Source organism: Lepus europaeus, chromosome 12 (genome assembly GCF_033115175.1).
Source record: "Lepus europaeus isolate LE1 chromosome 12, mLepTim1.pri, whole genome shotgun sequence".
Classification (NCBI taxonomy): domain Eukaryota; kingdom Metazoa; phylum Chordata; class Mammalia; order Lagomorpha; family Leporidae; genus Lepus; species Lepus europaeus.
This window is the reverse complement of record NC_084838.1, coordinates 5,958,631-5,986,024: the sequence shown is the minus strand read 5'-3', so window position 1 is coordinate 5,986,024 and position 27,394 is coordinate 5,958,631. Positions and strand designations below refer to the sequence as shown.

Below are 27,394 nucleotides of genomic sequence, written 5' to 3'. Positions count from 1 at the left end.
GTGTATGTATTGCTGTTTGACTTCTGTGTTGCCACATACCTGTCTACTTCCAGCTCATACTGGAGTGACATTAACAGTGTGGGCCAGATTGGGAGAGCTTTCCAGAGCAGCTCTGAAGAGGGAGGACTGCCTCGGCGCTCTCGGAAGTGAGCGGATGCTTCTGTGCCCTTAAGGATTCCTGGTTTCCCACCTGGGTGCAGGGGCCCAAGGACTTGGGCCATCTTCCACTGCTTTCCCAGGCCATGGCAGAGAGCTGGATGGGAAGAGGAGCAGCTGGGACTTGAACCAGTGCCCATATGGGATGCCGGCACTGCGGCACACGCAGCCTGCAGCGGTCGTGGCAGAGTGGGGAAGGTGCAGCAGAATCTGGAACACAGGTGCTGTTCCCTTCCAGGAGGGCCTGAGACAGTGGCAGGAGGAGCAAGAGAGGAAGGTGCGAGCCCTCTCGGAGATGGCCTGTGAGCAGCTGAAGCGCTTTGATGAGCGGAAGGAGCTGAAGCAACACAAGGAGTTCCAGGACTTACGGGAAGTGATCGAGAAGAGGTGAGTCTGCCTGAGTGTGATCAGCTGGAGCTGCTCCAAGAGGAGCCCCAGGGGGAAAGAGCTGTTCTCCCTCTGAGTCCTTGAATACCGAAATAAAGTGGAGAAGCTTCCAGCCTGCCAAGATGACCACACTTGGAGAGAGGACGATGTCACACAGGCGGGAGGCCTCGGGGAACGTAAAGCAGCTCCTAAAAGCGTCCCTGACTCCTCTCTGCTGTTTTTCATTCAGCACCAGAGAAGCCCTGGGGCACCAGGAGAAACTAAAAGCTGAGCATCGGCACAGAGCCAAGGTGCGAGCCTGGGAGAGTGTGCGTGGTGGCTTGGTGAAGGGTCGGGCTCTGGCCGGTGGTCAGCAGGGAGGGTCTGGCCCGTGTCGTGCCTGTGTGAGGGACCATGGGCAATCCTTGTCCTGTCTGAGCCCGCCGTCACAGGCGTTGAGAGAGGGAGAAAGAACAAGGCCGGGAGCCCTTCAGAGAGAGTGACCCAGTGTCCCTGCCTGTAGATCCTGAACCTGAAGCTGCGGGAGGCAGAGCAGCAGCGGCTGAAGCAGGTGGAGCAGGAGCGGCTGTGGCGGGAGGAGGGCCAGGTCCGCCTGCGCAGCCTCTACGCCCTGCAGGAGGAGGTGCTGCAGCTCAGCCAGCAGCTGGACGCCTCAGACCAGCACAGGGACCTGCCGAACGTCGACCTGGCCGCCTTCCGGACCCGAGGCAACCAGCTGTGCAGCCTCGTCTCGGGCATCATTCGGGCCTCCTCGGAGGTAAGGGAGGCTCAGGATGCTCCTGGGTTTTTCCTTTGAAATGCCAAACCTTAAAAGCAGTTTATTTTTTAAAGATTATTTATTTGAAAGGCAGAGTTAGAGAGCAAGAAAGAGAAACAGAGATCTTCATCTGCTGGTTCACTCCCCAGATGGCTGCAATGGCCAGGGCTGGGCCAGGCAGAAGTCAGGAGCCAGGAGTTTCCTCCAGGTGTCTCACATGGGTGCAAGGGCCCAAGCACTTGGGCAGTCTCCTCTGCTTTCTCCAGGCCATTAGCAGGGAGCTGGATCAGAAGTGGAGCAGCTGGGACACGAACCCAAGTGGGACACTAGCATTGCAGGCAGCGGCTTTACTCACTGTGCCACAATGCCAGCCCTGCTTCATCAAAGAATTTTATGTTCTTGGTTCACATCTGAAAGTTATACCAATTCACACAATTTACTATCAGTGTCTGGTACCATTTCCACCATATACTTTTTAAAGTTTGTTTATTTTCTTTTATTTGAAAGGCAGAGAGAGAGAGAGAGACAGGTCTTCCATCCACTGGTTCATTCCCCAATGCCTGCAACAGCTGGGCCTGGGCCAGGCCAAAGCCAGGAGCCAGGAGGGAAATAACATTTGTAACATAGGTAGTAGACCATGAGTTAATGTCCTTGATACAGAGTTCTTAAAATGTATGGAAAAATATTAAATAAGTCACATTGACTTATTGTTTCCGTCCTGCTAATAAAAGAAAATAAGCAAAGGACAGGACATGCAGCTTTGAAAAGCAAAGTTATACATATAAGTGCCTATTAAATAAGAAAATAAGTTCAAAACAATCATTAATATATGCAGTGCAAATTAAAGCATTATCACTTTTATCTAGCACATTGTCACAAACTTTATTTATTTTTAAGATTTATTTATTTTATTTAAAATCAGAGTTAGAGACAGATTCCCCATATGGCCACAATGGCCAGCAGCTAGTTCTGGCCCAGGCTGAAGCCAGGAGCGTCATCTGGGCCTCCCATATGGGATGCTGGGGCCCAGACACGTGGGCTGTCCCCCACTGCCTTTTCCAGGTCACTAGTGAGGAACAAGCACTAAGCTGTGTCCCTGTCCCTGTGGCAGAGCGGCTACCCTACAGCAGAGAACCAGGCTGAGGCTGAGCAAGCCCTGCAGGGAATGCGCGGCCTCCTTGTGAGCTTGGGGCAGGAGATCGCCAGAGCCTGTGAAGACAAGAAGAAGCAGCAGGAAAAGGAGGCCCAGGCCAGACTGCAGGAGTCACAGGTGCACCAGGGCCAGGAGGCCCACAAGGAGTCGGCGGCTCCCAGCCGGGGCCCAGGAGACAAACAGCAGGAAGGTGGGTTTCAGTGTGTGTGCAGTCCTGTTACACAGTGTCAAGTCTGAGATCAGGAAAGGACATGAGAGTGTGTCTTGCACATTGTGTAAGTTTTATGTAATGCGTCACATTCAGTTGTGCTTCTTGGGAAGCCTCATTTTAGATTCCCACATTATTATTTTGTTAAGATTCATTTTATTTATTTGAAAGGCAGAGTTACAGTGAGATAGGGAGAGACAGAGAGATCTTAATATCTGCTGGTTCACTCCCCAAATGACTGCAACAACTGGGGCTGGGCCAGGCTGAAGCCAGGAGCCTGGAACTCCATCCACATGGGTGGCAGGGACCCAAGCACTTGGGCCATCCTCTGCTGTTTTCCCAGGTCCGTTAGCAGGGAGCTGAATCAGAAGTTGAATAGCTGGGACTCGAACTGGTGCTCCTATGAGATTCCAACATTGCAGGTGGCAGCTTTACCTGCTGTGCCTCAATGCCAGCCCCAATTCCCACACTTTATGTAAGAGCTTGAAACTCTTAATTTCTTTAAAAAAAAAAAATTATTTATTTAAAAGAGACAAAGGGAGAGAGAGAAGTCTTCCGTCCACTGGTTCACATTCCAGATGGCCACAACGGCTAGAGCTGGGCCAGTCTGCAGCCAGGAGCCAGGAGTTTATTTCGGGTCTCCCATGTGGGTGTAGGGGCCCAGACATTTGGGCCATCTTAAACTACTTTCCCAGGCACATTAGCTAGGAGCTGGATTAGAAGTGGAGTAGCTGGAACTCGAACTGGCACCCATGTGGCAGCCTCACAGGTGACGGCTTTACCTGCTACACCACAACACCGGCCCCTCTAATTTCTTTTAAAGGTTTTATTTATTTGAAAGAGAGGGAAAGTGTGCATGGCTTTCATTTGCTAGTTTACTTCCCAAATGGGCACAACAGCCTGAGCTGGGTCAGGCTAAAGCCAGTAGCCCAGAGCTCTCTCCGTATCTCCCTCCCTCATGGATGGCAGGAATCCACGTACTTGGTCCAGCTTGCACTGCTTCCCCAGGCACATTAGCAGGGAGCTGGATTGTAAGTAGGGCAGCTGGGAGGTGAACCACTGCTCATGTGGGCTGCTGGTGTTGCAGGTGGCAGCTAGCTCACTACACAGTAGCAGCCCCGAAAGCCTAAATAGTTTTAGTAGACCTGTTATTCCAAGTACCGGTGCAGCTTAGCATTTTTAGTAAGTGTGTATAGATGTGTTCATGTAATACGTGTGAGAAGGAGTATAGCATAGTGTTTGGTAATGGCGGCTCTGAAGCCAGGCTGGTGGAATCTCATTTTGCTGTGTATAAGCAGCATGACCTTGGCACACATTGAACCTTTGCGTGCCTGTTCTGTTTCAATAACCAATAGAGGCAGCAGTAGTAGTATCTACTTCACAGTGTTATTGTGACCATTGAATAGCCAGTGGGGCAGGCATTGGCACAGCAGGTTAGGCTGCCACTTGCGATGCCAGCATCCCGTATCAGAGCGCTCATTCAAGTCCCCACTGCTGTGTTTCCAGTCCACCTTTCTGTTAATGCGTCCTAGAAGGAAACAAATGATGACCCAAGTACTTGGGTTCCTGCTGTCTTCCTGGCAGACCCAGATGGAGTTCCTGGGTCCTGACTTCCAACTGCTAGTCCTGGCTGTTGTGGGCATTTGGGGAATGAACCAGCAGATGGGAGCTATCTCTCTCTCTCTTTCTCTCTCTGTCACTCTCTCTCAATTAAACCAGCGAACAATCTTCTTTTAAAAGATAGGGGCACTCTGAGGAAGGAACAGCTTGGGTGTGGACTGGTGTCCGGAACCGTGACTTGCGGGCCTGCCACAGAGCCAGATGCAGGCGGCAGAGGTGGCCTGTTTCTGAGTCCAGTCTCAGACAGTGTAGAGAAGACAGCAGAAAGTGATTAGGTTAATGCAGAAGAGTCATCCGAATGGGAGGTAGCGCTGTAGTCTTTGCCAGTCTGTGCCTGCCGCAATCAGCCAGTTGTGCCTATCTTACTACAGGGCTGTGCAGTGCTGGCAAAGGAAAGACCACCAAATCCCATTGAGTTTCTAGCGTCTGAATCTTTTTTTTTTTTTTGACAGGCAGAGTGGATAGTGAGAGACAAAGAGACAGAAGGGTCTTCCTTTTTCCGTTGGTTCGCCCCTCAGTGGCCACTGTGGCCGGCGCACTGCGCTGATCCGAAGCCAGGAGCCAGGTGCTTATCCTGGTCTCCCATGTGGGTGCAGGGCCCAAGCACTTGGGCCATCCTCCACTGCCTTCCCGGGCCACAGCAGAGAGCTGGACTGGAAGAGGAGCAACCGGGACTAGAACCCAGGGTGCTGGCACCACAGGCGGAGGATTAGTCTATTGAGCCGCAGTGCCGGCCATAGCGTCTGAATCTTTTAAAAAGATAGGGAACAATTTGAAGATAGAAACTGACTTAGTGGGAAGAAACAAAAAATTTGGTTGCTAGTGTTGATTTACGTGACTAAGAGGCAGCTTAAGTCACCATGGTGTTCTCCCTTTCTGGTAGCATCAGAACCTTCAGGACTACAAGATAGTTCTGGAGTTAAAAGAATGCACCTTCCTCATTTTGATTTGATTTAATCACCATGAATTTTTGATGAGTGTGTTCCATGCAGTGTCTTCTCATATTGTCTATATCTTTGTTTTTAAAATGACCTTCAAAGTAAACTAGCCCAAAGCCAAAAATAAAGGTGTGGAAGTTGTGGCGCAGTGGGTCAGGACACGGGCAGCCCTTGTGGGAGCAGCGATTCATGTCCCAGCTCTTCCCCTTCTGGCCTAGCTTCCTGAGAGGTGGCAAAGAACGACTCAGATGCTTGGGCGACCTGGATGGAGTTCCAGGCTCTTGACTTTGGCTTGGTCTGACCCTCACTGTTGCAGGCATTGGGGGTAGGAACTAGCAAATGGAGAATCTCTTTCTCTCTCTTTCTCTCTCTCTCTCTCTCTCTCTCTCATTGTCACTCTGACTCTCAAATGAAAATAAATAAGTATTTTTTAAAAGTGTCTAGCTCACATTAGCTATTATGCTAGATATTATTAATAATATTTTGTTTTATTTATTTGAAAGACAGAGATCTTCCATCTGTTGGTTCACTTCCCAAATCCCACAACAGCCAGCCAGCCAGCCGAAACTGAGAGCCAAGAACACCATTTGTTCTCTCTTGTGGGTGGCAGGGACCGAGTATTTCAGCCATCATCTGCTGTTTCCCATGGTGCACATCAGTAGGAGGCTGTGTTGGAGTGGCGGCAGGCCCCAGTCCCCAGGCACTCCTGTATGTGATGCCTGTGGCCCACCTGCTGTCCCACACCTGCCCACACTGCTCTTCAATAACACCAGCTGCTATTGAAACCATTTCCCATCATGCAGCCCTCCAGGTGAAGGTGCAAGACAGTACGATGCAGTGGTATCAGCAGCTGCAGGAGGTGTCCTCTCAGTGTGTGAGGGCCTTTGAGGGCCTGACCAGCAGCAAGGATATCCAGGTAGGGCAGGGGTGGATGGCGAGAATTCTCTGGGCCTCCGAGTGCTTCCCACAGCCTCATGTCCCAAAGGAATGTAGCTGGTGCATCACTGTCCCTGATCCCAAGTGGCAACTACTCTGCTATTCCACACTGCCCTTTACTGCTGTCTTCCCACAGGCCAAAAAGATCAAGATGGACCTCCAGAAAGCTGCTACCATCCCTGTGAGCCAGATCTCCACCATTGCAGGTTGGTCTGGGGGTGGAGAACATGGCCTTCTGCTTCCTCGGATTTTTTTTTAAGATTTATTTATTTGAAAGGCAAGAGTTACAGAGAGAGGAGATCTGACATCCACTGATTCACTCCCACGTCACAACAGCCAGGGCTGGGGCAGACTGATGACAGGAGCCAGGAGCTTCTTCCAGGTCTCCCACGTGGGTGCAGGGGCCCAAGTAGTTGGAGAATCTTCCACTGCTTTCCCAGGTGTGCTAGCAGAGAGCTGGATCAGAAGTGGAGCAGCCAGAGGCCACCGGTGTGGCATAGCAGGTAAAGCTGCCACCTGCAGTGCTTACATTGCATAGGGGTGCCGGTTTGAGTCCCGGCTGCTCCACTTCTGATCCAGATCTCTGCTATGGCCTGGAAAACAGTGGAAGATGGCCAAGTCCTTGAACCCCTGTACCCGAATGGGAAACCCAGAAGCTCCAGGCTCCTGGCTTCGGATCAACTGGGAAGTGAACCAGTGGATGAAAGACCTCTCTCTTGGGCCAGCGCTGTGGCTCACTTGGTTAATCCTCTGCCTGTGGCGCCGGCATCCCATGTGAGCGCTGGGTTCTTGTCCTGATTGCTGCTCTTCCAGTCCAACTCTCTGCTGTGGCCCGGTAAGGCAGTGAAGGATGGCCCAAGTGCTTGGGTCCCTGTACCCGCGTGGGAGACCAGGAGGAAGCACTTGGCTCTTGGCTTCGGATTGGCCTAGCTCTGGCCATAGCAGCCATTTGGGGGGTGAACCAACAGAAGGAAGACCTTTCTCTCTGTCTCTCTCTCTCTGTCTAACTCTGTCAAATAAATTTAAAATAATAATAATATAATAATAAAAAGAAAGATGTTCTCTCTCTCTATTAAAGATTTATTTATTTATTTATTTGAAAGAGTTACACAGAAAGAGAAGGAAGGTCTTCCATCCGCTGGTTCACTCCCTAGATGGCTGCAACCGCTAGAGCTGGGTCGATCAGAAGCCAGGAGTTTCCTCTAGGTCTCCCATGCGGGTGCAGGGGCCCAAGTGCTTAGGCTGTCTTCCACTGCTTTTCCAGGCCATTTGCAGAGAGCTGAATTGGAATAGGAGAAATGGAAACCAGAACTGGCACCCATATGGGATGCCAGTGCCACAGGCAGTTGGCCTACCCCAGCACAGCACTGCCCCAGATAATTTTTTTTAAAGTGTGTTCAATGTATTTGGTGCCAGATGGATCAGACACATGTGAAGTACGTGCGCCGTGGTTTTCTCTTTTTTCCTTTTCAACACATAAGAATGTGATCTCAGTACATTCCTTGACTCATTTTTAACAAGGTGTCTATTAATAGTAAACTACTGAGGATGGCTGTTAACTGTGAAGTTGAGAGGTGTCTGCTGAAGACGTGTCGCAGGAGCCCTGGAATGTGGCTGCCACCCCAGCGTTTCCAAACCCAGGCTCGCCTTGTTAATCAGCTGCGGGACGTGTTTCCTTCCTCTGCAGAGTCTGAGCCCTGGAGAGCAAGCAGCAGTCAGGGAGCAGAGCCAGGGGCCCATTGCTGCAGAGCTCTGCAAGAGGGAGCTTCCAAATACAAAGCGGGGCTGCGTCCGGAGGGCTGCTCTCTGATTAGCTTGTTGTCTCCTGAAAATGCAGGAGGAAGTTGAGAGACCACATGACAAAACTCAGGTAGCACTTGGCTGTCTGGGACTTTGTGGACAGGGCACGGTATGAATGAGTGAGCAGCATTCCTGCTCTGTGGCATTTGAAGGGCTGCCTCCTTGAACAGCTCGGCAGAGGGAGAGGTGGTGAGGACTGCGCGGCACACCCACTCTGCCCTCCTGCAGCTTGTCCCCGTGCTCACGCCTTGGCGGATTGCACAAAGCCTCACCTCCTGCTGCACCAGGTGGCAGCACCCCCCCGTGCCCGCCCCTTCCACTCAGCACAGCCGTGCTTGCCTTTGCATCTCCTGCGTCAGAGGCCGCGGCCGCCTGCCGGAGCGTGCCCCTCTGTGCCTTGTTCCCTGCCCTCGCGTCCCCTGCAGGGCGGCTCTGCTGCCTCTCTCTGGTTTCCGTGAGGACTCCTTTTGCTGAGCCTTTCTGCGTGCTGGACTCACCCCGGGGAGAGGACCGAGCGACTCTTGCTGAAGTGTCTGCGGTCTCCCCCACAGCTCCACTGGGCGCTGCTGACCACTTCCTTCTCCATGAAGCGCCACCGTGGCTTCCATGGTGGGGGTGCTTTGCAGGTCCTCCTCACCCTCTCTGTCCTTGATGGGTTCCTGTCTCCACCCCCTTGTAGGTGTCCCCGGAGATCTTCTACCTGCAGTTCTTTCTGGCATCACCTAGGTGCTCATGAGTCCCACGTCCACCTCTGGTCATTCCTGTCCTGAGCTGCGGCTCCTGCAGCTCCGGGCACGTGGGGACGTCTCTGTGTCACTGTCCCGCAGCTGCCTGTTTTACTGTGTTCAGATCTGAGCCGTCTTCTTCCTCTTGCCCCGCTTTTCTCTAAGTGATCGATGGCGCCCATGTCTGCTCGGTTCCCCTCGCTGGACACTGGGAGTCACCTTCGTAGCCATCTCCTCCGGTTCACTGTCCACATCGACAAGTCTCCAGGCTGGCTGTTTCTGGTTTTCTACATATTTCTGGACTTTGCCCCTGAGTCTCTCTCGTTGCTGTAAGCCAGCTTAAGAGCGTACAGTCCCAGCCGTGGCGTGTTCTAGAACTCCTGCGCAGTGGATGTTGAGTGAGTGAGTGAACGGATGACCTCATTCCTGTCTCCTTCTCAGCAGTGGGTATCTGTGAGCTGTTAGATTTGGAGGCACATTTAAAGGATGCTGTACTACTGGCTTGGCATATGGAGACCAGGCTTGGCATAGGCTTGGAGCTGACTTGTCCAACGGGAGAAGTGTGGAGAGAGGGCCTAGATGGGGGATTCAGCCAGTGAGGTGTTTTGAAACTCAGTGAGGTAGCAGTAGTGATGACTTACAAGCAATATGAGCTGGGATCACCTGTATGGAAACGTACAATTTTTTTTTTTTTTTTTTTTTTTTTAGTTGACAGGTAGTTATAGACAGTGAGAAAGAGAGACAGATAGAAAGATCTTCCTGGCCGGCACCCTGGCTCACTTCGCTAATCCTCCGCCTGCGGTGCCGGCACCCCAGGTTCTTGTCCTGGTTGGGGCACCAGATTCTGTCCCGGTTGCTCCTCTTCCAGTCCAGCTCTCTGCTGAGGCCTGGGAGGGCAGTGGAGGATGGCCCAAGCGTTTGGGCCCTGCACCCACACGGGAGACCAGGAGGAAGCACCTGGCTCCTGGCTTTGGATCGGCGCAGCACACCAGCCGTAGCGGCCATTTGGGGGTGAACCAGTGGAAGGAAGACCTTTCTCTCTGTCTGTCTCTCTCTAACTCTTCCTGTCAAAAAAACAAAAAAACAAAAGAAAAGAAAGAAAGGTCTCTTTCTTCCGTTGGTTCACTCCCCAAATTGCCGCCACGACCGGCACCGCGCCCACATAGGATGCCGGCGCCGCAAGGCGGAGGATTAACCAAGTGAGCCACGGCACCGGCCCCAGAAATGTACAAATTTTAATATCTCTTAAGGTTTGGGTCTCTGTTTCTGTTTTTCTGGCATTCTGTTATGTCTATTATTTGATATTTTTAAAGATTTATTTATTGGAGCCATCATTTATTGGAGTGGTGTAGCTGGTAGGGCTGTCGCCTGTGACTCACATACGGACATTGGTTTGAATCTTGGCTGCTCCACTTCCAGTCTATCTCCCTACTGGTGTGCCTGGGAAACAATGGAGGATGGCTCGAGTGTTTGGGTCCCTGCACCCATGTGGGAGATCCAGAGGAGGCTTCTGACTTCTGGCTTTGGCCTGTCCCAGCCCTGGCCATTGTAGCCCTTTGGGAAGTAAACTAGTGGGTGGAAGACCTCTGTCTTTGTCTCTCCCTTCTTTCTCTGTAACTCTGCCATTCAAATAAATAAATCTTTAAAAAGTCATCAATAATGTAAATTAAAAGATTTAGTTATTTATTTGAAAGGCAGAGTTACAGAGAGAGAGATATCTTCCATCCATTGGCTCACTCCCCAGATGACCACAACAGCTACAGCTGGGCCAGGCCAAGGCCAGGAACCTGGACCTCCATCTGGGTCTTTGATGTGGATGCAAAGCCCAAGTACTTTCCATCTTCTGCTGTATTCCCAGGACATTAGCAGGGAGCTGGATTGGAAAGAGAGCAGCCAGGACACAAACCAGCACCCATAGGGGATGCTGGCACTGTAGGTGGCAGGTTTACCCCCTGTGGTACAACACCAGCCCCTATTATTTGGTTCTTAGTTTTCTTTTGCATTTTTTATTTCCTTTTTTAAAAAATCTTTATTGATTTGAAAGGCAGGCAGGCGAAGATCTCTCCACTGGTTTACTCCCCAAATACCTAGAACAGCTGGGGTTGGGCCAGATCCTAGCCAAGAGCCTGGAACACTGTCTGCATCTCCCATATGAGTGGCAGGGACTGAAGTGCTTGAGCCGTTGCCTGCTGCCTCCCAGGATGCTGGAGCAGAAGAGAGATGGGACTTAATCCCAGGCACTTGGATATGGAATGCTGGCATCCCAGCAGACAGCTTAACCTGCTATACCACAACACCCACCCATTTCTTTACTTCTTGAGCAATGTGATTGGCTTTTTTTTTTTTTTTTTATTTGAAAGAGTTACAGAGAGAGGTAGAGTCAGAGAGAGAAGTCTTCCGTTGCTGGTTCACTCCCCAGATGGCCACAATGGCTGGAGCTGAGCTGATCCGAAGCCAGGAGCCAGGAGCTTCTTCCAGGTCTCCCACGTGGGTGCAGGGATCCAAGCACTTGGACCGTCTTCCACTGCCTTCCCAGGCCACAGCAGAGAGCTGGATAAGAAAAGGAGCAGCCAGGACTAGAACCGGTGCCCATATGGATGCCGGCGCTGCAGGCCAGGGTTTTAACTATCTGCGCCACAGCACCAGCTCCATGTGATTGGCTTTTTAAAATTTTTTTTAAACCACTGTTTGGGGAGATGTTTCTAAGAGTTCTGTAGCATTTCTTGATGTGATGAGAAGCTTGGCAGTGTGTTTCTCCATTGGAGATGCTGTGTGAAAACTTAGGTTCCAGGGTCAGGCATTTGACACAGTGGGTGGGACTCGGGTGCCCACATCCCACGGAGAGCATCCGCTTCAGATTGCTGCTTCCTGCTGCTGTGCACCCTGGGAGGCAGCAGGTGATGGCCCAAGTAGATGAGTCCCTGCTACCCATGCTTGACTTGGATCGAGTGCCTGGCTCCTGGCTCTGGCCTGGCTCAGTTCCAGCCGTGTAGGCATTTGGGAAGTAAACCAACAGATGGAAGATTTCTCAGTCTTATCTCTCTGGCTCTTAAATAAATTTTAAAAATCAATACATTTGGGAAAAAAAACTTTAATTGCAGGCAGTGGCTGGAATGGGGCTAGCCACTTCGGTTCTCTTTTTCTCTCCTCTTTCCTCTGTACATCTCCGTTCTTGTTAACAGGCAGCTGCTCTTGTCCACAGGACACATGCAAGGCCCCCTGCCTGCAAGCGCGAGTCGCAGGGCCAGGCGCTTTACCACCTGCAACCTCAGGTCATTGGAGGGGGGTGCCACTCAAGATCTCTGAGGCATGAGAGTGACAGGGACCCACGTCTGAGTTTCTGAGGATGTGGGACGTTAGCCCCTTGGAAGGGAAAGAACCATGAGCTGGCTCCTCTGTGAGATCTGCAATGCAGAGTTCAATGCCTGTTTGCTGCTGTTTGTGTCTTTGCTTCACGTGTCAGTTTCACAATGACTGGGTTCCCACATGAGAAGCTCATCCGGAGTAGTGCCGTCCATGACTTTGCACCCCACACCCTGTGTTCTGTTGTCCTTTCTTCTGAGTCTGTGTGTTGTCTTCAGGCTCTGAGCCTCTATGGGCCTGCACGGCTGGATTGCATGGACGCTTTGTTATTACAGTGTTGGGAAAAGCCCAGTCTGCAGGTGTAGCTGTTAACTGACCCTTTCTGTGTCATGTCCAGGCTCGAAGCTGAAGGAGATCTTTGACAAGATTCACAGTCTGCTCTCTGGAAAACCTGTTCAGTCTGGTGGGCGCTCTGTATCCGTCACACTTAGCCCGCAGGGGCTGGACTTTGTCCAGTACAAACTGGCAGAGAAATTTGTGGTGAGAAAACCTTGTTCCTTGTGGGGGAGAAAAGGCTGGGAGACAGAGTTCAGGCCTCTCTAAGTTGGATCCGTTTCTGTGTTCCAGAAACAAGGCGAGGAGGAAGTGGCCTCTCACCACGAAGCCGCCTTCCCCATCGCGGTGGTGGCCTCAGGGATCTGGGAGCTCCACCCCAGGGTGGGGGACCTCATTCTTGCTCATCTACACAGGAAGTGCCCTTACTCCGTCCCCTTCTACCCAGCTTTCAAGGAGGGAATGGCTTTGGAGGACTATCAGAGGTGAGGTGGCTTCCTCCTTACTTGCCTGCCCTCCAGTGATGCGTGAACCAGAAACAGCTGGAAGGTGTTTCCCCCCTACTCCCAGCGCCTCTGATGTACCTGGAGCGCACTGTCAGAAACAGCTTGTGGGTTTGTGGATTTAAGTCCAGTTTAGTAGAAAGAACACCGGATCTAGAAGCCAGAGGTCTTGAATTTACCCCCGCTTTTCACTTAGCAGCTTTGAAACAGTGGGCTAATCGTGTAGCCCCTGTGGGCGTCAGTTCCCTCTTTATAAATGGCAGTGATAACCCCCTTTTACCCCTGTTTACCTGAGAGGCCTCCTTGCAGGCTTATGGGGAGCACACGTCTGGCAACAGATAGTGCATATGACCAAGTTTTCTACAGATGTAGTGCTTCGTAATAACACGTTCGTAATGGCAAAGGTAATAATACTCTGTTGTTTCTTTCAGCCATGCACCGTCACGCTGAATTGTTTATTCCCACACAGGATGCTGGGCTACCAGGTGAAGGATTCCAAGGTGGAACAGCAGGACACCTTCCTCAAACGCATGTCTGGGATGATCCGTCTCTATGCTGCCATCATTCAGCTCCGGTGGCCGTACGGAAACCGACAGGAGGTGAGGGGAAAGGCTGGTGTCACCGAGGGCTGTTCGCACCGGAGCCAGTGTGGTGGTTGCCCTGTGCGGTGACTGACAAGGGATGGGAGGCGGCTCTTACGTGTTGGCGGAGGACCAGATGCCAACACCTGAGACCTGAGCGCCTGCAGAGTGCACCGAGGAGAACCTGTTCTGAGGCCCCTGTTAAGGTCAGGATGTTTTCTTAGAAAGGAGTGAGCAAGAATTTGTTAGCGTAGACCTCCTTAGGCTAGAAATCACCCGGATCACACAGTTAGTTTCACTCGGCAGCAGAGGGAGGCCTGACAGTGACAGCCATGCCGCAGGGGCAGGCCTTTGCCCCACCAGCCCGATCCTTGCTCAAGGAATAGAAGAGATGAGCAGGATGGAGAGGCTAATGGACTTGAAGACCTAAAGAGAAAAGTACAAGTTGAGTGATTGTAGAAGTGTATTTTTTTTTTCTTCAAAATTTCTTTATGGTATCTACAAGGTGGGGAAGTCCTTAATCTGCTGGTTCATTCCCCAAATGACTGCGGTAGCTAGGGCTGGGCCAGGCTGAAGCCAGGAGCTTGCAGCTCCATCTGGGTCTTCTCTGTGGGTGGCAGGGATCCCAGTGCTTGGGCAAGTAACCAAGGAGCACATTAGCAGGAAATTGGAATTGGATGCAGCGCTGGGACTTGAGCCCAGGCAGGTTTGCAGGGGATGTCAGAGTCTGAGCATCTTAGTATCTGTCCCTCAGGAAGTCTTGATGGCGCACCTGCTGTGTCTCAGCTTCTGTGCCAAAGACCTCATGAAGAATGAATGAAATGTCAGCCAGGAAAGCTGTCGGCCCGTGGAATCCCTGAAGCTGAAGCCACCCATGTGTGTCAGAGGGATCCCCTTCACCAACATGTGTGGGTGGGTGTTTGACATAGCTGCTAAGATACTGCTGGTGTGCCGGGGTCCCACAGCGTGCCTGGTTGTGAGTCCCTGCTCCAGCCCTGACTCCAGCTTCCTGCTAGTGCACACTCTGGGAGGCTGCAGGTCTCAGCCACCCACACGAGACCTGGATTGAAGTCCTGACTCCAGCCTGGCCCAGCCCCGGCTATTGCAAGCATTTGGGGGAGTGACCAGTAGATCAGAGATCTCTGTCTCTAAAATAAGTGATATTTAAAAATTTTTAAAGAAGAATGGTTTCAAAAATAAAAACAAAATGGGGCTGACATTGTGCAACAGGTAAAGCTGCCACCTGTGACACGCATCCACTATGGACGCCAGTTCGCGTCCTGGCTGCTGTACTTCTGATCCAGCTTCCTGCTAAGGGCCTGGGCAAAGCAGCGGAAGATGGGCCAGATGTTTGGGGTGCTACCACCCACCTGGGAGACCCAGCTGAAGCTCTTGGTTGTGGCTCGGCCCAGCATTATCCATTGTGGCCATCTGAGGAGTGAACCAGCAGATGGAAGATCACTCTCTGTTTCTTCCTCTCTGTAATGCTTTCAAAATATATATATAAATTTAAATGAATAAATAAAAACAAAAAACAGAACTGATTTAGCTCGTGTCACTTCTGTCCGAGCATGCGCTTAGTTTAGATGACCTGGGGATTCAGTGTCCTGGTGATAACAGTCCCTGTTACATGGTAACGCGGTGTCCTGGTGATAACAGTCCCTGTTACACGGTAACACAGTGTGCTGGTGATAACAGTCCTTGTTACACGGTAACACAGTGTGCTGTTGATAACAGTCCCTGTTACACGGTAACACGGTGTCCTGGTGATAACAGTCCTTGTTACACGGTAACGCAGTGTGCTGTTGATAACAGTCCCTGTTACACGGTAACACAGTGTGCTGTTGATAACAGTCCCTGTTACACAGTAACGCGGTGTCCTGGTGATAACAGTCCCTGTTACACGGTAACGTGGTGCGCTGTTGATAACAGTCCCTGTTACATGGTAATGTGGTGCGCTGTTGATAACAGTCCCTGTTACATGGTAACACAGTGTGCTGTTGATAACAGTCCCTGTTACATGGTAATGTGCGCTGTTGATAACAGTCCCTGTTACATGGTAACGCAGTGTGCTGTTGATAACAGTCCCTGTTACATGGTAACGCAGTGTACTGTTGATAACAGTCCCTGTTACACGGTAACATGGTGCCCTGGTGATAACAGTCCCTGTTACACGGTAACGCAGTGTGCTGTTGATAACAGTCCCTGTTACATGGTAACGTGGTGCGCTGTTGATAACAGTCCCTGTTACACGGTAACGCAGTGTACTGTTGATAACAGTCCCTGTTACACGGTAACGTGGTGCCCTGGTGATAACAGTCCCTGTTACACGGTAACGCAGTGTGCTGTTGATAACAGTCCCTGTTACACGGTAACGTGGTGCGCTGTTGATAACAGTCCCTGTTACATGGTAATGTGGTGCGCTGTTGATAACAGTCCCTGTTACATGGTAACGTGGTGCGCTGTTGATAACAGTCCCTGTTACACGGTAACGCAGTGTGCTGTTGATAACAGTCCCTGTTACACGGTAACGTGGTGCGCTGTTGATAACAGTCCCTGTTACACGGTAACACGGTGCACTGGTGATAACAGTCCCTGTTACAGGTAATGCAGTGTCCTGGTGATAACAGTCCGTGTTACAGGTAACACGGTGCACTGGTGATAACAGTCCCTGTTACAGGTAATGCAGTGTCCTGGTGATAACAGTCCCTGTTACAGGTAATGCAGTGTCCTGGTGATAACAGTCCCTGTTACAGGTAACACAGTGTCCTGGTGATAACAGTCTCTGTTACAGGTAACGCAGTGTGCTGGTGATAATGGTCTTTGCTACACATTAATACAGTGTCCTGGTAATAACTGAGTGATAACATTGGGAGTTAGGTCTCCGAGTAAATGAAACCAAGGCATGACCAGGCTTCTCTCCTTCCAGATGCACCCTCATGGTCTAAATCATGGCTGGCGCTGGTTGGCACAGATCTTGAACATGGAGCCCCTGTCCGATGTCACAGCCACTCTTCTCTTTGACTTCTTGGAGGTAGGTGATTCGGTTAGCACAGAGGAGAAGGCCACTGTCAGTGCTGCCTGGGACCACTGGGGACACAGTATAGAATCACAGCCTGGGCATGACGATTTGGTGCACTTGGGACACCTGCATCCCATATCCGAGTGCCTGGTTGAAACTCTCCCATCTCTGCTTCCGACTCCAGTTTCTGCTAATGCCCACCCTGGGAGGCAGTGGTGATGACTTAAGTACTGGGTCCCTGCCACCCACATGCGAGACCTGGGTGGGATTTCAGGCTCCTGTTTCGGCCTGGTTCCTAGCTGTTACGGGCATTTGTGGGGTGAACCAGCAGGTGAAAGTCCTCGCTGTCTGTCTCTTTCTCTGTCCCTGCCCTTCCTGCTCCCTCTCCTCCACCTCTCAAGTTGATAAAAATAAGTAAAATAAATAAAAATAAAAATTGAGCCTGATGAGTTTGGGCATGGGGTTTCCATGTCATAAGACAATCCCAGCTTTCATTTTTTCTCCCCACTCGACTTGTCCTCTCTGTGTGGATGTTCTTTTATCATAAAAAAGAGAAAATGGGAGGCTGCCACTGTGGCACAGCAGGTTAAGCCACCACTGCAATGCCAGCATCCCATATGGGTGCCAGTTTGTGTCCCAGCTGCTCCACTTCTGATCCAGCTCCCTGCTAATGCACTCGGGAAAGCAGCAGAAGATGCCCCAAGTGCTTGGGCCCCTGCATCCACGTGGGAGACCGGATGAAGCTCCTGACTGTGCCCTGGCCAAGTCCTGGCTATTGTAGCCATTTGGGGAGTAAATTAGCATATGGAAGATGAATCTCTGTCTCTCTCTCTTTCGCTGTAACTGTCTTTTAAAAAAAAAAAAAAGATTTATTTATTTTTGAAGATTTATTTTATTTATTTGAAAGACAGAGTTATAGAGACAGAGGTCTTCCATCCGCTGGTTCACTCCTCAGATGGCTACAACAGCTGGAGCTGTGCCGATCCAAAGCCAGGAGCTTCTTCCAGGTCTCCCACATGGGTACAGGGACCCAAGCATTTGGACCATCTTCTACTGCTTTCCCAGGGCATAGCAGAGAGCTGGATCAGAAGTGGAGCGGCTGGGACTAGAACCTGTGCCCATATGGGATGCCAGTGCTTCAGGGCAGGGCTTTAACCTGCTGCACCACAGCATGGGCCCCAAGATTTATTTATTAATTTAAAGGCAGAGTTACAGAGAAGCAGAGAGAGAGAGGTCCATCTGCAAGTTCACTCCCCAAATGGCCACAATGGCTGGAGCTGCACCAATTCGAAGCCAGGAACCAGGAGTTTCTTCGGAGTCTCCCATACGGGTTCAGGGGCCAAAGGACTTATGCCATCTTCTGCTGCTTTAGCAGACCATAGCAGAGAAGTGGAGCAACTAGGACTCGAACCGGCGCCCACGTGGGATGCCGGCACTGCAGGCAGTGGCTTTACCTGCTACACCACAGCGCCAGCCCCTAAGGAGACAATTCTTAGAGAAGGGTTTGCGGCCAGCACTGTAGCACAGTGGTTAAGCCTCCACTTGTGATGCCGGCATGCCATATTGGAGTGCTGGTTTGAGTCCCAGCTCTTCTGCTTTTGAATCCAACGCCCTGCTCATGTTCCTGGGAAGGCAATGGAAGATGGCCCAAGTACCTGGGACCCTGTCACTCATTTGGGAGACTAGATGGAGTTCCTGGCTCCTGGCTTCAGCCTGGCCCAGACCTGGCTGCTGCAGCCATTTTGGGAAGTGAATCAGCAGATGGAAGATCTATCTCTTTTCTCTCTGTGTCACTCTGCCTTTCAAATAAATAACAACTAAATCTCTTCCAAAACTACAGGAAGAAAGGTTCTGGGTCCATGCCATGATGAAGGCTGGACGTTTGGCCTGTAGTGCGATAGTCCCAGAGTCGCTGTACAGGCACAGTGATCCCGAGTCACTGAGAACACACGTGGTGTTCTGTCTGTCCTGCTCACTGAGAGGCACACCCTGCTCCTGGGAACGCTTCCGTTCAGTAGAGTAACAGAGCAGCCCGTTAAGATCTGGTGGACTCTAGAGACAGAAATGCTTCGGAAAGAGTTGCAGTTTGCCGCTGCTTCCCTGGGTAGCTGGTCCCCTGGCCTTGTGAGAGCTGGTGTGCAGGGTCCCCTGCACTGTGGATTTCCCGTCTGCTCTGACTGTGCCTGCCCTCCCTCCAGGTGTGTGGGAATGCCCTCATGAAGCAGTACCAGCTCCAGTTCTGGAAGATGATTCTTCTCATCAAGGAGGAGTACTTTCCCAGGTACTGAGTTCCCCGAGCAAGCAGCAGGGGCTTAGAAAATCACAGATCACGTATCAGGTCCCCTTGCATGCACGCTTTTACATGGTTTTTTGGTTGCTTAAAATTTACTCTCACTTTACTTAAAAGGAGGAGAGAGAGAAAGAGAGAGACACTTACCTTCTATGTTCTGCTTCACTCCCCAAATGCAGATACCAGCTGAGGCTGGGCCAGGCTGAAGCCTGGAGCCTGGAGCTCTTGTCGGGTCTCTCAGATGGGTGGGAAGGTCTGAAGTGTTTGAGCCATCACATGCTGTCCCAGGCTTCACGCTGGCAGGAAGCTGAATCTGAAGTGGAGCTGGTACTCATACTAGGTACTTTGATGTAGGGTGTAGGTGTCCCAGTCTGTGTTTTAACTGGTGCACCAAATGCCCACGCCTGTGTGGTTTTTCTTGTTTGTTTATTTTCATCTACTTGAATGGCAGAATCACACACACACACACACACACACATGGATTTTCATCTGCTGATTTACTCCCCAAATGCCTGCAACAGACAGAGCTAGACTACATCAAAGGCAGGAACCTGAAACTCTACCTGGGTCTCCTGTGCGAATGGCAGGTACCCAAGCACTTGAGCCATTGTCTGCTGTCTCCCAGGACGCATTAGCAGGGAGCTGGATTGGAAGTGGAGTAGCTGGGACTTAAACCAGCACTCCTGTCTGGGATGCAAGTATCCCAAACAGCAGCTTTGAACCCACTGCACCACAACACTCACCCTTTTACATGTGGGTATGTGTGTTTGTTTTTTGTTGTTGTGTGTGTGTGTGGTTTTTTTTAAAATATTTGTTTAGTTATTTGAAAGTTAGAGAAGGAGAGACAGAGAGAGAGAAGGATCTTCCTTCCACTGGTTCACTCCTCAGATGGTCACAACAGCTGGAGCTGGGCCGATCAGGAGCTTCTTCTGGGTCTCCCATGTGGGTGCAGGGGCCCAAGGACTTGGGCCATCTTTTGCTTCTTTCCCAGGCACATTAGCAGGGAGTTGGATTGTAAGTGGAACAGTCAGGACTCGACCCGGTGCCTGTATGGGATGCTGGTGCTGCAGGCAGTGGCTTAACATGCTATGCCACTGTGCCAGTCCCTACGTGTTATTTTTTATTTAGGTTAAAAATACTTGTATTGGCGCTGGTGCTGGGGTGTAGTGGGTAAAGCCGCTGCCTGCAGTGCTAGCATCTCATATGGATGCTAGTTTGAATCTGACTCTCCACTTGTGATCCAACTCTCTGCAATGGCCTGGGAAAGCAGTAGAAGATGGCCCAGGTCTCAGGGACCCTGCACCCTCATAGGAGACCTGGAAGAAGCTCCTGACTCCTGGCTTTGAATGGACACAGCTCCAGTCATTGTGGCCAATTGGAGAGTGAACCAGTGGATGGAAGACCTCTCTCTGTGTAACTCAAATAAAGAAATAAATCTTTTTAAAAAAATACCTGTATCAAAGCTGGCACTGTGGTGTAGCCAGTCAAGCTACCACCTGCAATGTTAGCATCCATATGGGTGTCAGTGTGAGTCCCAGCTACTCCACTTCTATCTGGTTCCCTGCTAATGTGCCTGGGAAAGCAGCAGAGGATGGCCCAAGTGCTTGAGCCCCTGTACCCACCAGGGTGACTTGGATGAAGCTCTTGTCTTTGGCTTAGCCCTGGATGTTGGAACCATTTTTTAAGTGAACCAGCAGATGGAAAATTATCTTCCCTCTCTGTCTCTTTCTATAACTCTGCCTTTCAGGTAAATAAATATTAAAAAAAGCGGGAGAGAGAGATGTGTGTCAGGGGCAGGTTTCTTGGCATGGGAGATGAAGCCTCCGATTGCAACACCCACATCCCATATCAGAGTGCCGGTTGAAGCCCCAGCTCCTCCACGTCTGGTCCAGCTCCTGCTGCTGCAGCCTGGGAGGCAGCAGGTGGAGGTTGAAGTGCCTGGGCCCTGCCAACCATTAGACGATCCAGGCTGAGTTTCAGTCTCCTGGCTTGGGCCCTGGCTGGTGGTGAACAAGCAGATGGAAGATCTCCCTCTCTCTGTCAAATGAATTTTTTTTTAATTAAAATAAAATGTTGGAGGAACCAATTTATCCATGGTTTGATTGACCCTAGTGTAGCATTGCCTTCCAAGTGCCCTTTTCTTTCCTCTCAGCTAATTTGCATTCCGTGTGCCTAGTCCTTAACCCTGGCTAAGCCTCGTCAAGACCTGAGAGACCCTGTGAAGGAACAGTGCTCTGTCCTCTTGCCCTCCTGTTTGAAGAGCAGGTTGGGACCTCCTCTGGAAGGGACCAGCCTCTGAGCTTGGAGGACATTTCTGGGGTCACTGCCCCACCCCTCCCTCCAGAGCCGCAGCTCACCTGACTTCCCAGCAGACGGTGCACACCCAGATGTCACTCATGGTCTTCTTTCTGTTTCTGTAGAATTGAAGCCATCACAAGTTCAGGCCAGATGGGCTCCTTCATACGCCTCCAGCAGTTCCTCGAGGTAACACGCCCTTGGACCCTACGTCCCAGCTGGCAGTGGCCTGGATGGTGCCATGTGTGACAGGCCTCGGGCCTCCAGATGCACCATTTGCAGTCTCTCCCTCTGTCTCTCCGAACCCTGCTTTCCGCGCATAATTCCCTCTCAGCCTTTGGATTAGGGCAGCCGTGCGTGTCGTCTGAAGGGGGTGTCCTAACAGACGAAGGGACACGCTTAGTGCATCCCGTCTCAGCGCTGCCTTCAGTCCCGGGCCTGGGGACCTGGCACGCGCGGCTGTTTTTCTGGGAGGACAGCCTGCACTTTCAGCTGGCCTCTCCCCCGATCCCAAGTGCCAAGAACCTTTCCGAGGTGACTTTTCACACATAATGTGGAGCTCCGTGGAAGGTCTGCGGGACAGCCTGACATTCAGCTTCCCGGAGCTCAGCGGAGGAGCTGAGGTGAAGCTGCAGGGAGGCGGGGCCGGGGCGGGCGGGGCCAGCCGTCCTGTGCTGTGCTACGGCGGGGCAGAAGCAGAGGCGCGCCCACCCTCCCGGCTCCTGCGTGGCCGCTGTCAGCCCGGTGTCCGCGGGACGTGAGCCAGCCCTCCCTCATTTCCTCCTGCTGCTGCGTGCCGCCGGCAGTGCTGCCACAAACTCATGCCGTTTTCTCCGTCTTTCCTTGGCCAGAAATGTTTGCAACGCAGGGAGATTCCTGTTCCCAAGGGCTTTCTGACTTCCTCCTTCTGGCGCTCCTGACGTCACTCGTCACCCACCATCGCCGCGGTGTCACAAAGGCACTGAATAAAGCCAGGAAGACAGCGGATTTGAGAGCAGTCAGGTCCGACTCAGACATTTGTCGTTGTGGATTTCTGTGTGGATTTGTACCTTGTGACAGGATGAGAGGAGAGATCGCCACAAATCGCAAACCCTCGGCGTCCCTTAGTGCCGCGGTAGCTCCTGCAGCACGTCAGAGCTGCTGCTTTCTCCAGACGTCCGAGGAGGGGAGTTTGGCCCAGGTCTCTCCCCTCATAGTTACCTTTTTCTAAAGTGAGTAATACATGATAGCCATTTCCCTCTGACCTCGAGGGCACCCAGGGCCCTCCCCGGCCTCCCCTCCCTTGCCTGCCCGTGTCGGACCTGAGGCCCAGTGCTCTTGTGCAGGTCTGGGTTCTGGCGGCTTTGCCTCTCAGTTCGTGGGGTCCCAGTGCAGGGGGCAGGGGCGATGGGCGTGGCTGGGTCCCAGGTTGTGCTGGGATCCCTCGCGTCAGAAGCCCATGTGATGTTGAGCCGAGGCTCTCGTCCTCTTCATTTGGAATTTCATCCCTGGGTGGCCAGGGGTGCCTGACTGTGGGCAGGCGCTTTTTGTTTTGTTTTTCAGCTTGAATTAAGGTGACTGAGATGGGGCTTGCAACAGTCCCTGAGCTGACCATCCATAAGCAACGAATCAGGGCTAAGGAAAGAGTTAGAGGCGAATCCAGCGCTGCTTTGTCATGTTCTACACGTTTGACTGTTGATTTCTCCTGTGAAGCCACTGCAGAAATCCAGAGTTTGTTCGGATCAGTGTTAGACTGGTTTTATGGAAAAACTCATTCTCTTTCATACTACACAGGTCTCTGGCTCTGGGCTCCATGGATTTGGGGAAATGTTCATTTGTGGGGAGCGGTCACTGGCATGCAAGGGGCATGAAGTGACCCATTTTACAAATTGTTGACTGCTGTGCCCAGAAATAAGTAATAAAGCTTGACTTGTGAAACCCCCGTGCTGGCGGACGGTTGGCTGCGCTCTGCTCCTGCACCCTGAGCCGAGTGACTCAGCGGGCACAGAGGGACTCGTGCGATCTTCTCTGCTGTCATCCTGACCTTGACCTTGAGAAAACTGCTGCTTTTTCTGTCACTGATTTTGGAATTATGTGCCAATAACTCTATTTATTTCTTTTTTAGATTTATGTATTTATTTGAAACAGTTACACATAGAGAAGAGATACAGAGAGAGGTCTTCCATCTGCTGGTTGACTCCCCAGTTGGCCACAACGGCCTGAGCTACGCCAAAATCTGAGGCCAGGAGCCAGGAGCTTCTTCCAGGCCTCCCAAGCGGGTGCAGTTGCCCAAGGACTTGGACCATCTTACACTGCTTTCCCAGGCCGCAGCAGAGAGCTGGATTGGAAGTGGAGCAGTCGGGACACGAACTGGCACCCATGCGGGATGCCGGCACTGCAGGTGGAGGCTTAACCTACGCTGCAGCACTGGCCCTTCCGCAGTACTTCTGCTTGGTGTGCTGTACATAATGGGGTCTCCATGAAAGGTAATTACGGAACAACTCGTCAGTGGGACTGGCACTGTGGCATAGTAGGCTAAGCCTCTGCCTGCAGCGCCAGAATCCCGTTTGGATGCCAGCTTGAGTCCCGGCTGTTCCACTTCAATCCAGCTGCCTGCTAATGGCTGAGAAAGGAATGGAGGATGGCCCAGGTGCTTGGGCCCCTGCACCCACGTGGGAGACCCAGAGGCAGCTCCTGTCCTGGCTTTGGATGGGCCCAGCTCCAGCTGTGTGGCCATTTGGGAAGTGAACCAGCAGTTGGAAGACCTGTCTGTCCTTCTCTCTGTAACTCTGCCTCTCAAATAAATAAATAAATACATACATACATCTTTTAAAAAATGATGATGATACAAGAATACTTCAAAAGTTTATGAGGAAATGGAATTAAAAGATAAATTTTAAAAAATGTGAGGGATGGGCATTTGGCCTAGTGGATCCCGCATTGGAACGCCAGCTCTGCTCTCAGTTGCGGCACCCTGCTAATGCACACAGTTGGACCCCTGCCACCCAAGTGGGAGACCCAGACTGAGTTCCAGGCTCCTGGCTTCAGCCTGGCTCAGCCACAGCCTTTGCAGCCATTTGGGCAGTGAACCAGCAGATGAAGAACTTCTCTCTCTGCTACTCTGCTTTTCAAATCTTAAAAAATAATAATAAATAAAAATCACTGGCAGGACAGTCTGGAAGTCTCTTCCACTCTGAATTTGTACCGCTGCGCAGAAAATACCTCTTGGGCTGTTTGCCCTGCCCTGGGTGTGGTCACGTGTTGTGCACGTGTCATTTGATGCTGGTATCCTGTGGGTTCCCGGTGGTAACCAACACGGAGGGCGGGGAGGCCGGGGTTCTGATCCTCGGGATAGGGTCGCCCTCAGGGATCACTGTCCCTGGCCGACCGGGCACTCCTGAGGGTGACGGCATCGGGTTCCTCACAGGACGCAGGACTGCGTTCCTGTTCAGTTCCAGGACTCCTCTGCTTGCCGCCTTTCGAGCTTGACCTCATTGCTGAGACAGGGCCCTGTCCTTTGTCACGGCATTGTCCTGTAATACATTTGATGATGCAAAGAGGATCCCAACAGGACAGCATCTCACACCCCGCAGATAGCATGGACTCGTAGGTTTCCCATCGGGCTCAGAGTGTTCCTTCCCTCAAGCTTCCTGTGATGACAGCCGTGTCGTAGTGGGAGTTGGACATCATCGGTCCCAGCGCCACCAGGACAACCAGAAGCCGTGGCAGAGCCGCAGGGCTGAGGCTGCTTGTGGCGTAACAGGAAGCCACCAGTTCACAGTGCCGGCATCCCACGTGAGCACTGGCTCAAGACCTGGCGCTGCACTTCCGATCCAGCTCCCTGCTAGTGTCCTGGGAAAGCAGTGGAAAACGGCCCAAGTCCTTGGGCCCCTGCACCCAACTGGGAGACCCAGAAGAAGCTCCTGGCTCCTGGCTTTGGTCTGGCCCAGCCTTGGCTGTTGCAGCCATTTGAGGAATGAACCAGCGGATGGCAGGTCTCTCCCTCTTTCCCTCTCTGTAATTTTTTCAAATGAATAAAATGTATCTTTTTTTAAAATGATTTATCTATTGGAAGATTTATTTATTTATATATTTATTTATTTGGAAGAGTTACAGAGAAGGAGAGGCAGAGAGAAGGCAATCTTCTATCCACTGGTTCGCGCCCCAAGTGGCCACAGTGGCTGGAGCTGGGCTGATCCAGAGCCAGAACCAGAAGCTTCATCTGGGTCTCCCACGTAGGTGCAGGGGCCCAAAGACTTGTACCACCGTCTGCTGCTTTCCCAGGCACGTTAGCAGGGAGCTGGATCAGAAGTGGAGCGGCCAGGACTGAAACCGGTGCCCATTATGGGATGCCGGCACTGCAGGTGGCAGCTTTACCCTCCACGCCGCAGCACCCACCCTTCAGATAAATCTTTTGAAGAGGAAAATGTTGGGGGCGGTGTTGTGACACATCAGGCTAAGCCACTGCCTGCTACACTGGCATCCAGTATGGGCCCCAGTTTGAGTCCCAGCTGCTGTACTTCCACTCTAGCTCCCTGCTAATGCGCTGGGGAAAGCAGCAGAAAATGGCCCACCTGCCCTACCCAGTGAATTTTTAAAATACTTTTTATTTAGTTGAGAGGCAAAGAGACAGAGCTCCCATCTTCTTACTCCCTTTGCAAATGGCCTGCCGTGGCCTGGCCTGGGTCAGCGGAATCCAGGAGTTAGGAACTCAGTCCAGGTCTCCCACGTGGTTGAGCCTCCCAGGGTGTGCATTAGCAGGAAGCTGGAGTCAGGAGCGGAGCCAGGACTGGACTCCAACGTGGGATGCGGTGTCCCAACCAGCATTAACCTCCAGGCCAAACGCTTGGCCTGAATACATTTGCTTTTTTTTTTTTTGACAGGCAAAGTTAGAGAGACAGAGAGAAAGGTCTTCCTTCCTTTGGTTCACCCCCCAAATGGCTGCAACGGCCAGCATGCTGCACAGATCCGAAGCCAGGAGCCAGGGGCTTCCTCCTGGTCTCCCATGCAGGTGCAGGGCCCAAGCACTTGGGCCATCCTCCACTGCCTTCCTGGGCCACAGCAGAGAGCTGGACTGGAAGAGGGGCAACTGGGACAGAATCCAGCGCCCCGACTGGGACTAGAATCTGGTGTGCCGGTGCCGCTAGGCGGAGGATTAGCCTGTTGAGCCACGGCACCGGCCCTCCATGAACTTTTTAAAGTGCCCTTACACCTGTGTGCATATGTGTGTGCATGTGTATGCTGCACATACAGGGAGGATAATAAAAGCAAATGTAAGGCCGGCGCCGCGGCTCAGTAGGCTAATCCTCCACCTTGCGGCACCGGCACACCGGGTTCTAGTCCCGGTCGGGGCACCGATCCTGTCCTGGTTGCCCCTCTTCCAGGCCAGCTCTCTGCTGTGGCCAGGGAGTGCAGTGGAGGATGGCCCAAGTGCTTGGGCCCTGCACCCCATGGGAGACTAGGAGAAGCACCTGGCTCCTGCCATCGGATCAGTGCGGTGCGCCGGCCGCAGCGCGCCTACTGCGGCGGCTATTGGAGGGTGAACCAATGGCAAAAAGGAAGACCTTTCTCTCTGTCTCCCTCTACTGTCCACTCTGCCTGTCAAAAATTAAAAAAAAAAAAAAAAAAGGGTGAGCTGTCAGTTACTGAGACACAGCTCACACTGGAGTCTTCATCCAAACACCCGGAAGGTGAGGGGCCTGTTGGGATGCCCACATGCGTGTCCATGTGCTCCCAAGTCCAGCTGCATGCTGATGTGCACCCTGGGAGGCACGAGGTAACGCCTCAGGTCTCTGTCCCCGCCATCCACGTGGGAGCCCTGCACTGGGTTTCAGTTCCAGGCTTCTGCCTGGCTCAGCCAGAGAGACAGATCTGATTATGGCATTGAGGCATAGTGGGTTAGGCGGCCACCTGCAACACCAGCATCCCAAATGGGCACCGATGCAAGTCCCAGCTGCTGCACTCCTGATCCAGCTCCCTGCTAATGAACCTGGGAAGGTAGCCCCTGTAACCGTGCGGGAGACCCGGAAGAACCCCTGGCTCCTGGCTTCAGCCTGGCCTGGTCTTGGCTGTTGTGGCCATTTGGGGAGTGAACCAGCAGAAGGAAGATCTCTCTCTCTCTTTCTGTAACTTTGCCTTTCAAACAAATAAAATAAATCTTAAAAAATCTTCCATCCACTTGTTCACTCTCCAGATGACTGCAACAGCTGGAGCTGAGCCAGGCCAGAGCCAGGAGCCAGGAGCTTCATCCAGGTCTCCACACGTAGGGGGCAGGGGCTCAAACACTTGGGCCATCTTCCACTGCTTTTTCCCAGGCTCTTATCTGGGAGCTGGATTGGAAGTGGAGCAGCCAGGACCCAAACCAGCACCCATATGGGATGCCAGCATTGCAGGCAGTGGCTTTACCCA

The 27,394-nt window shown here is 52.0% G+C and overlaps 1 protein-coding gene across 1 annotated transcript in view; it reads left to right on the top strand.

Annotated features, from left to right (window-relative positions):
- GLE1 (GLE1 RNA export mediator) overlaps nt 1-24,979 on the top strand; it is a 52,790-nt gene extending 27,811 nt beyond the window's left edge. Inside the window, exons 4-16 of the mRNA XM_062207442.1 lie at nt 395-543; nt 773-833; nt 1,046-1,300; nt 2,412-2,643; nt 6,023-6,135; nt 6,292-6,361; nt 12,381-12,523; nt 12,611-12,801; nt 13,289-13,418; nt 16,330-16,434; nt 18,621-18,703; nt 21,133-21,196; nt 21,859-24,979. Coding sequence (XP_062063426.1) covers nt 395-543; nt 773-833; nt 1,046-1,300; nt 2,412-2,643; nt 6,023-6,135; nt 6,292-6,361; nt 12,381-12,523; nt 12,611-12,801; nt 13,289-13,418; nt 16,330-16,434; nt 18,621-18,703; nt 21,133-21,196; nt 21,859-21,927 — 1,665 coding nt within the window. The 3' untranslated portion in view covers nt 21,928-24,979. The remainder of the gene's footprint in view (nt 1-394; nt 544-772; nt 834-1,045; nt 1,301-2,411; nt 2,644-6,022; nt 6,136-6,291; nt 6,362-12,380; nt 12,524-12,610; nt 12,802-13,288; nt 13,419-16,329; nt 16,435-18,620; nt 18,704-21,132; nt 21,197-21,858) is intronic.
- The last annotated feature ends 2,415 nt before the right edge of the window (nt 24,980-27,394 follow it).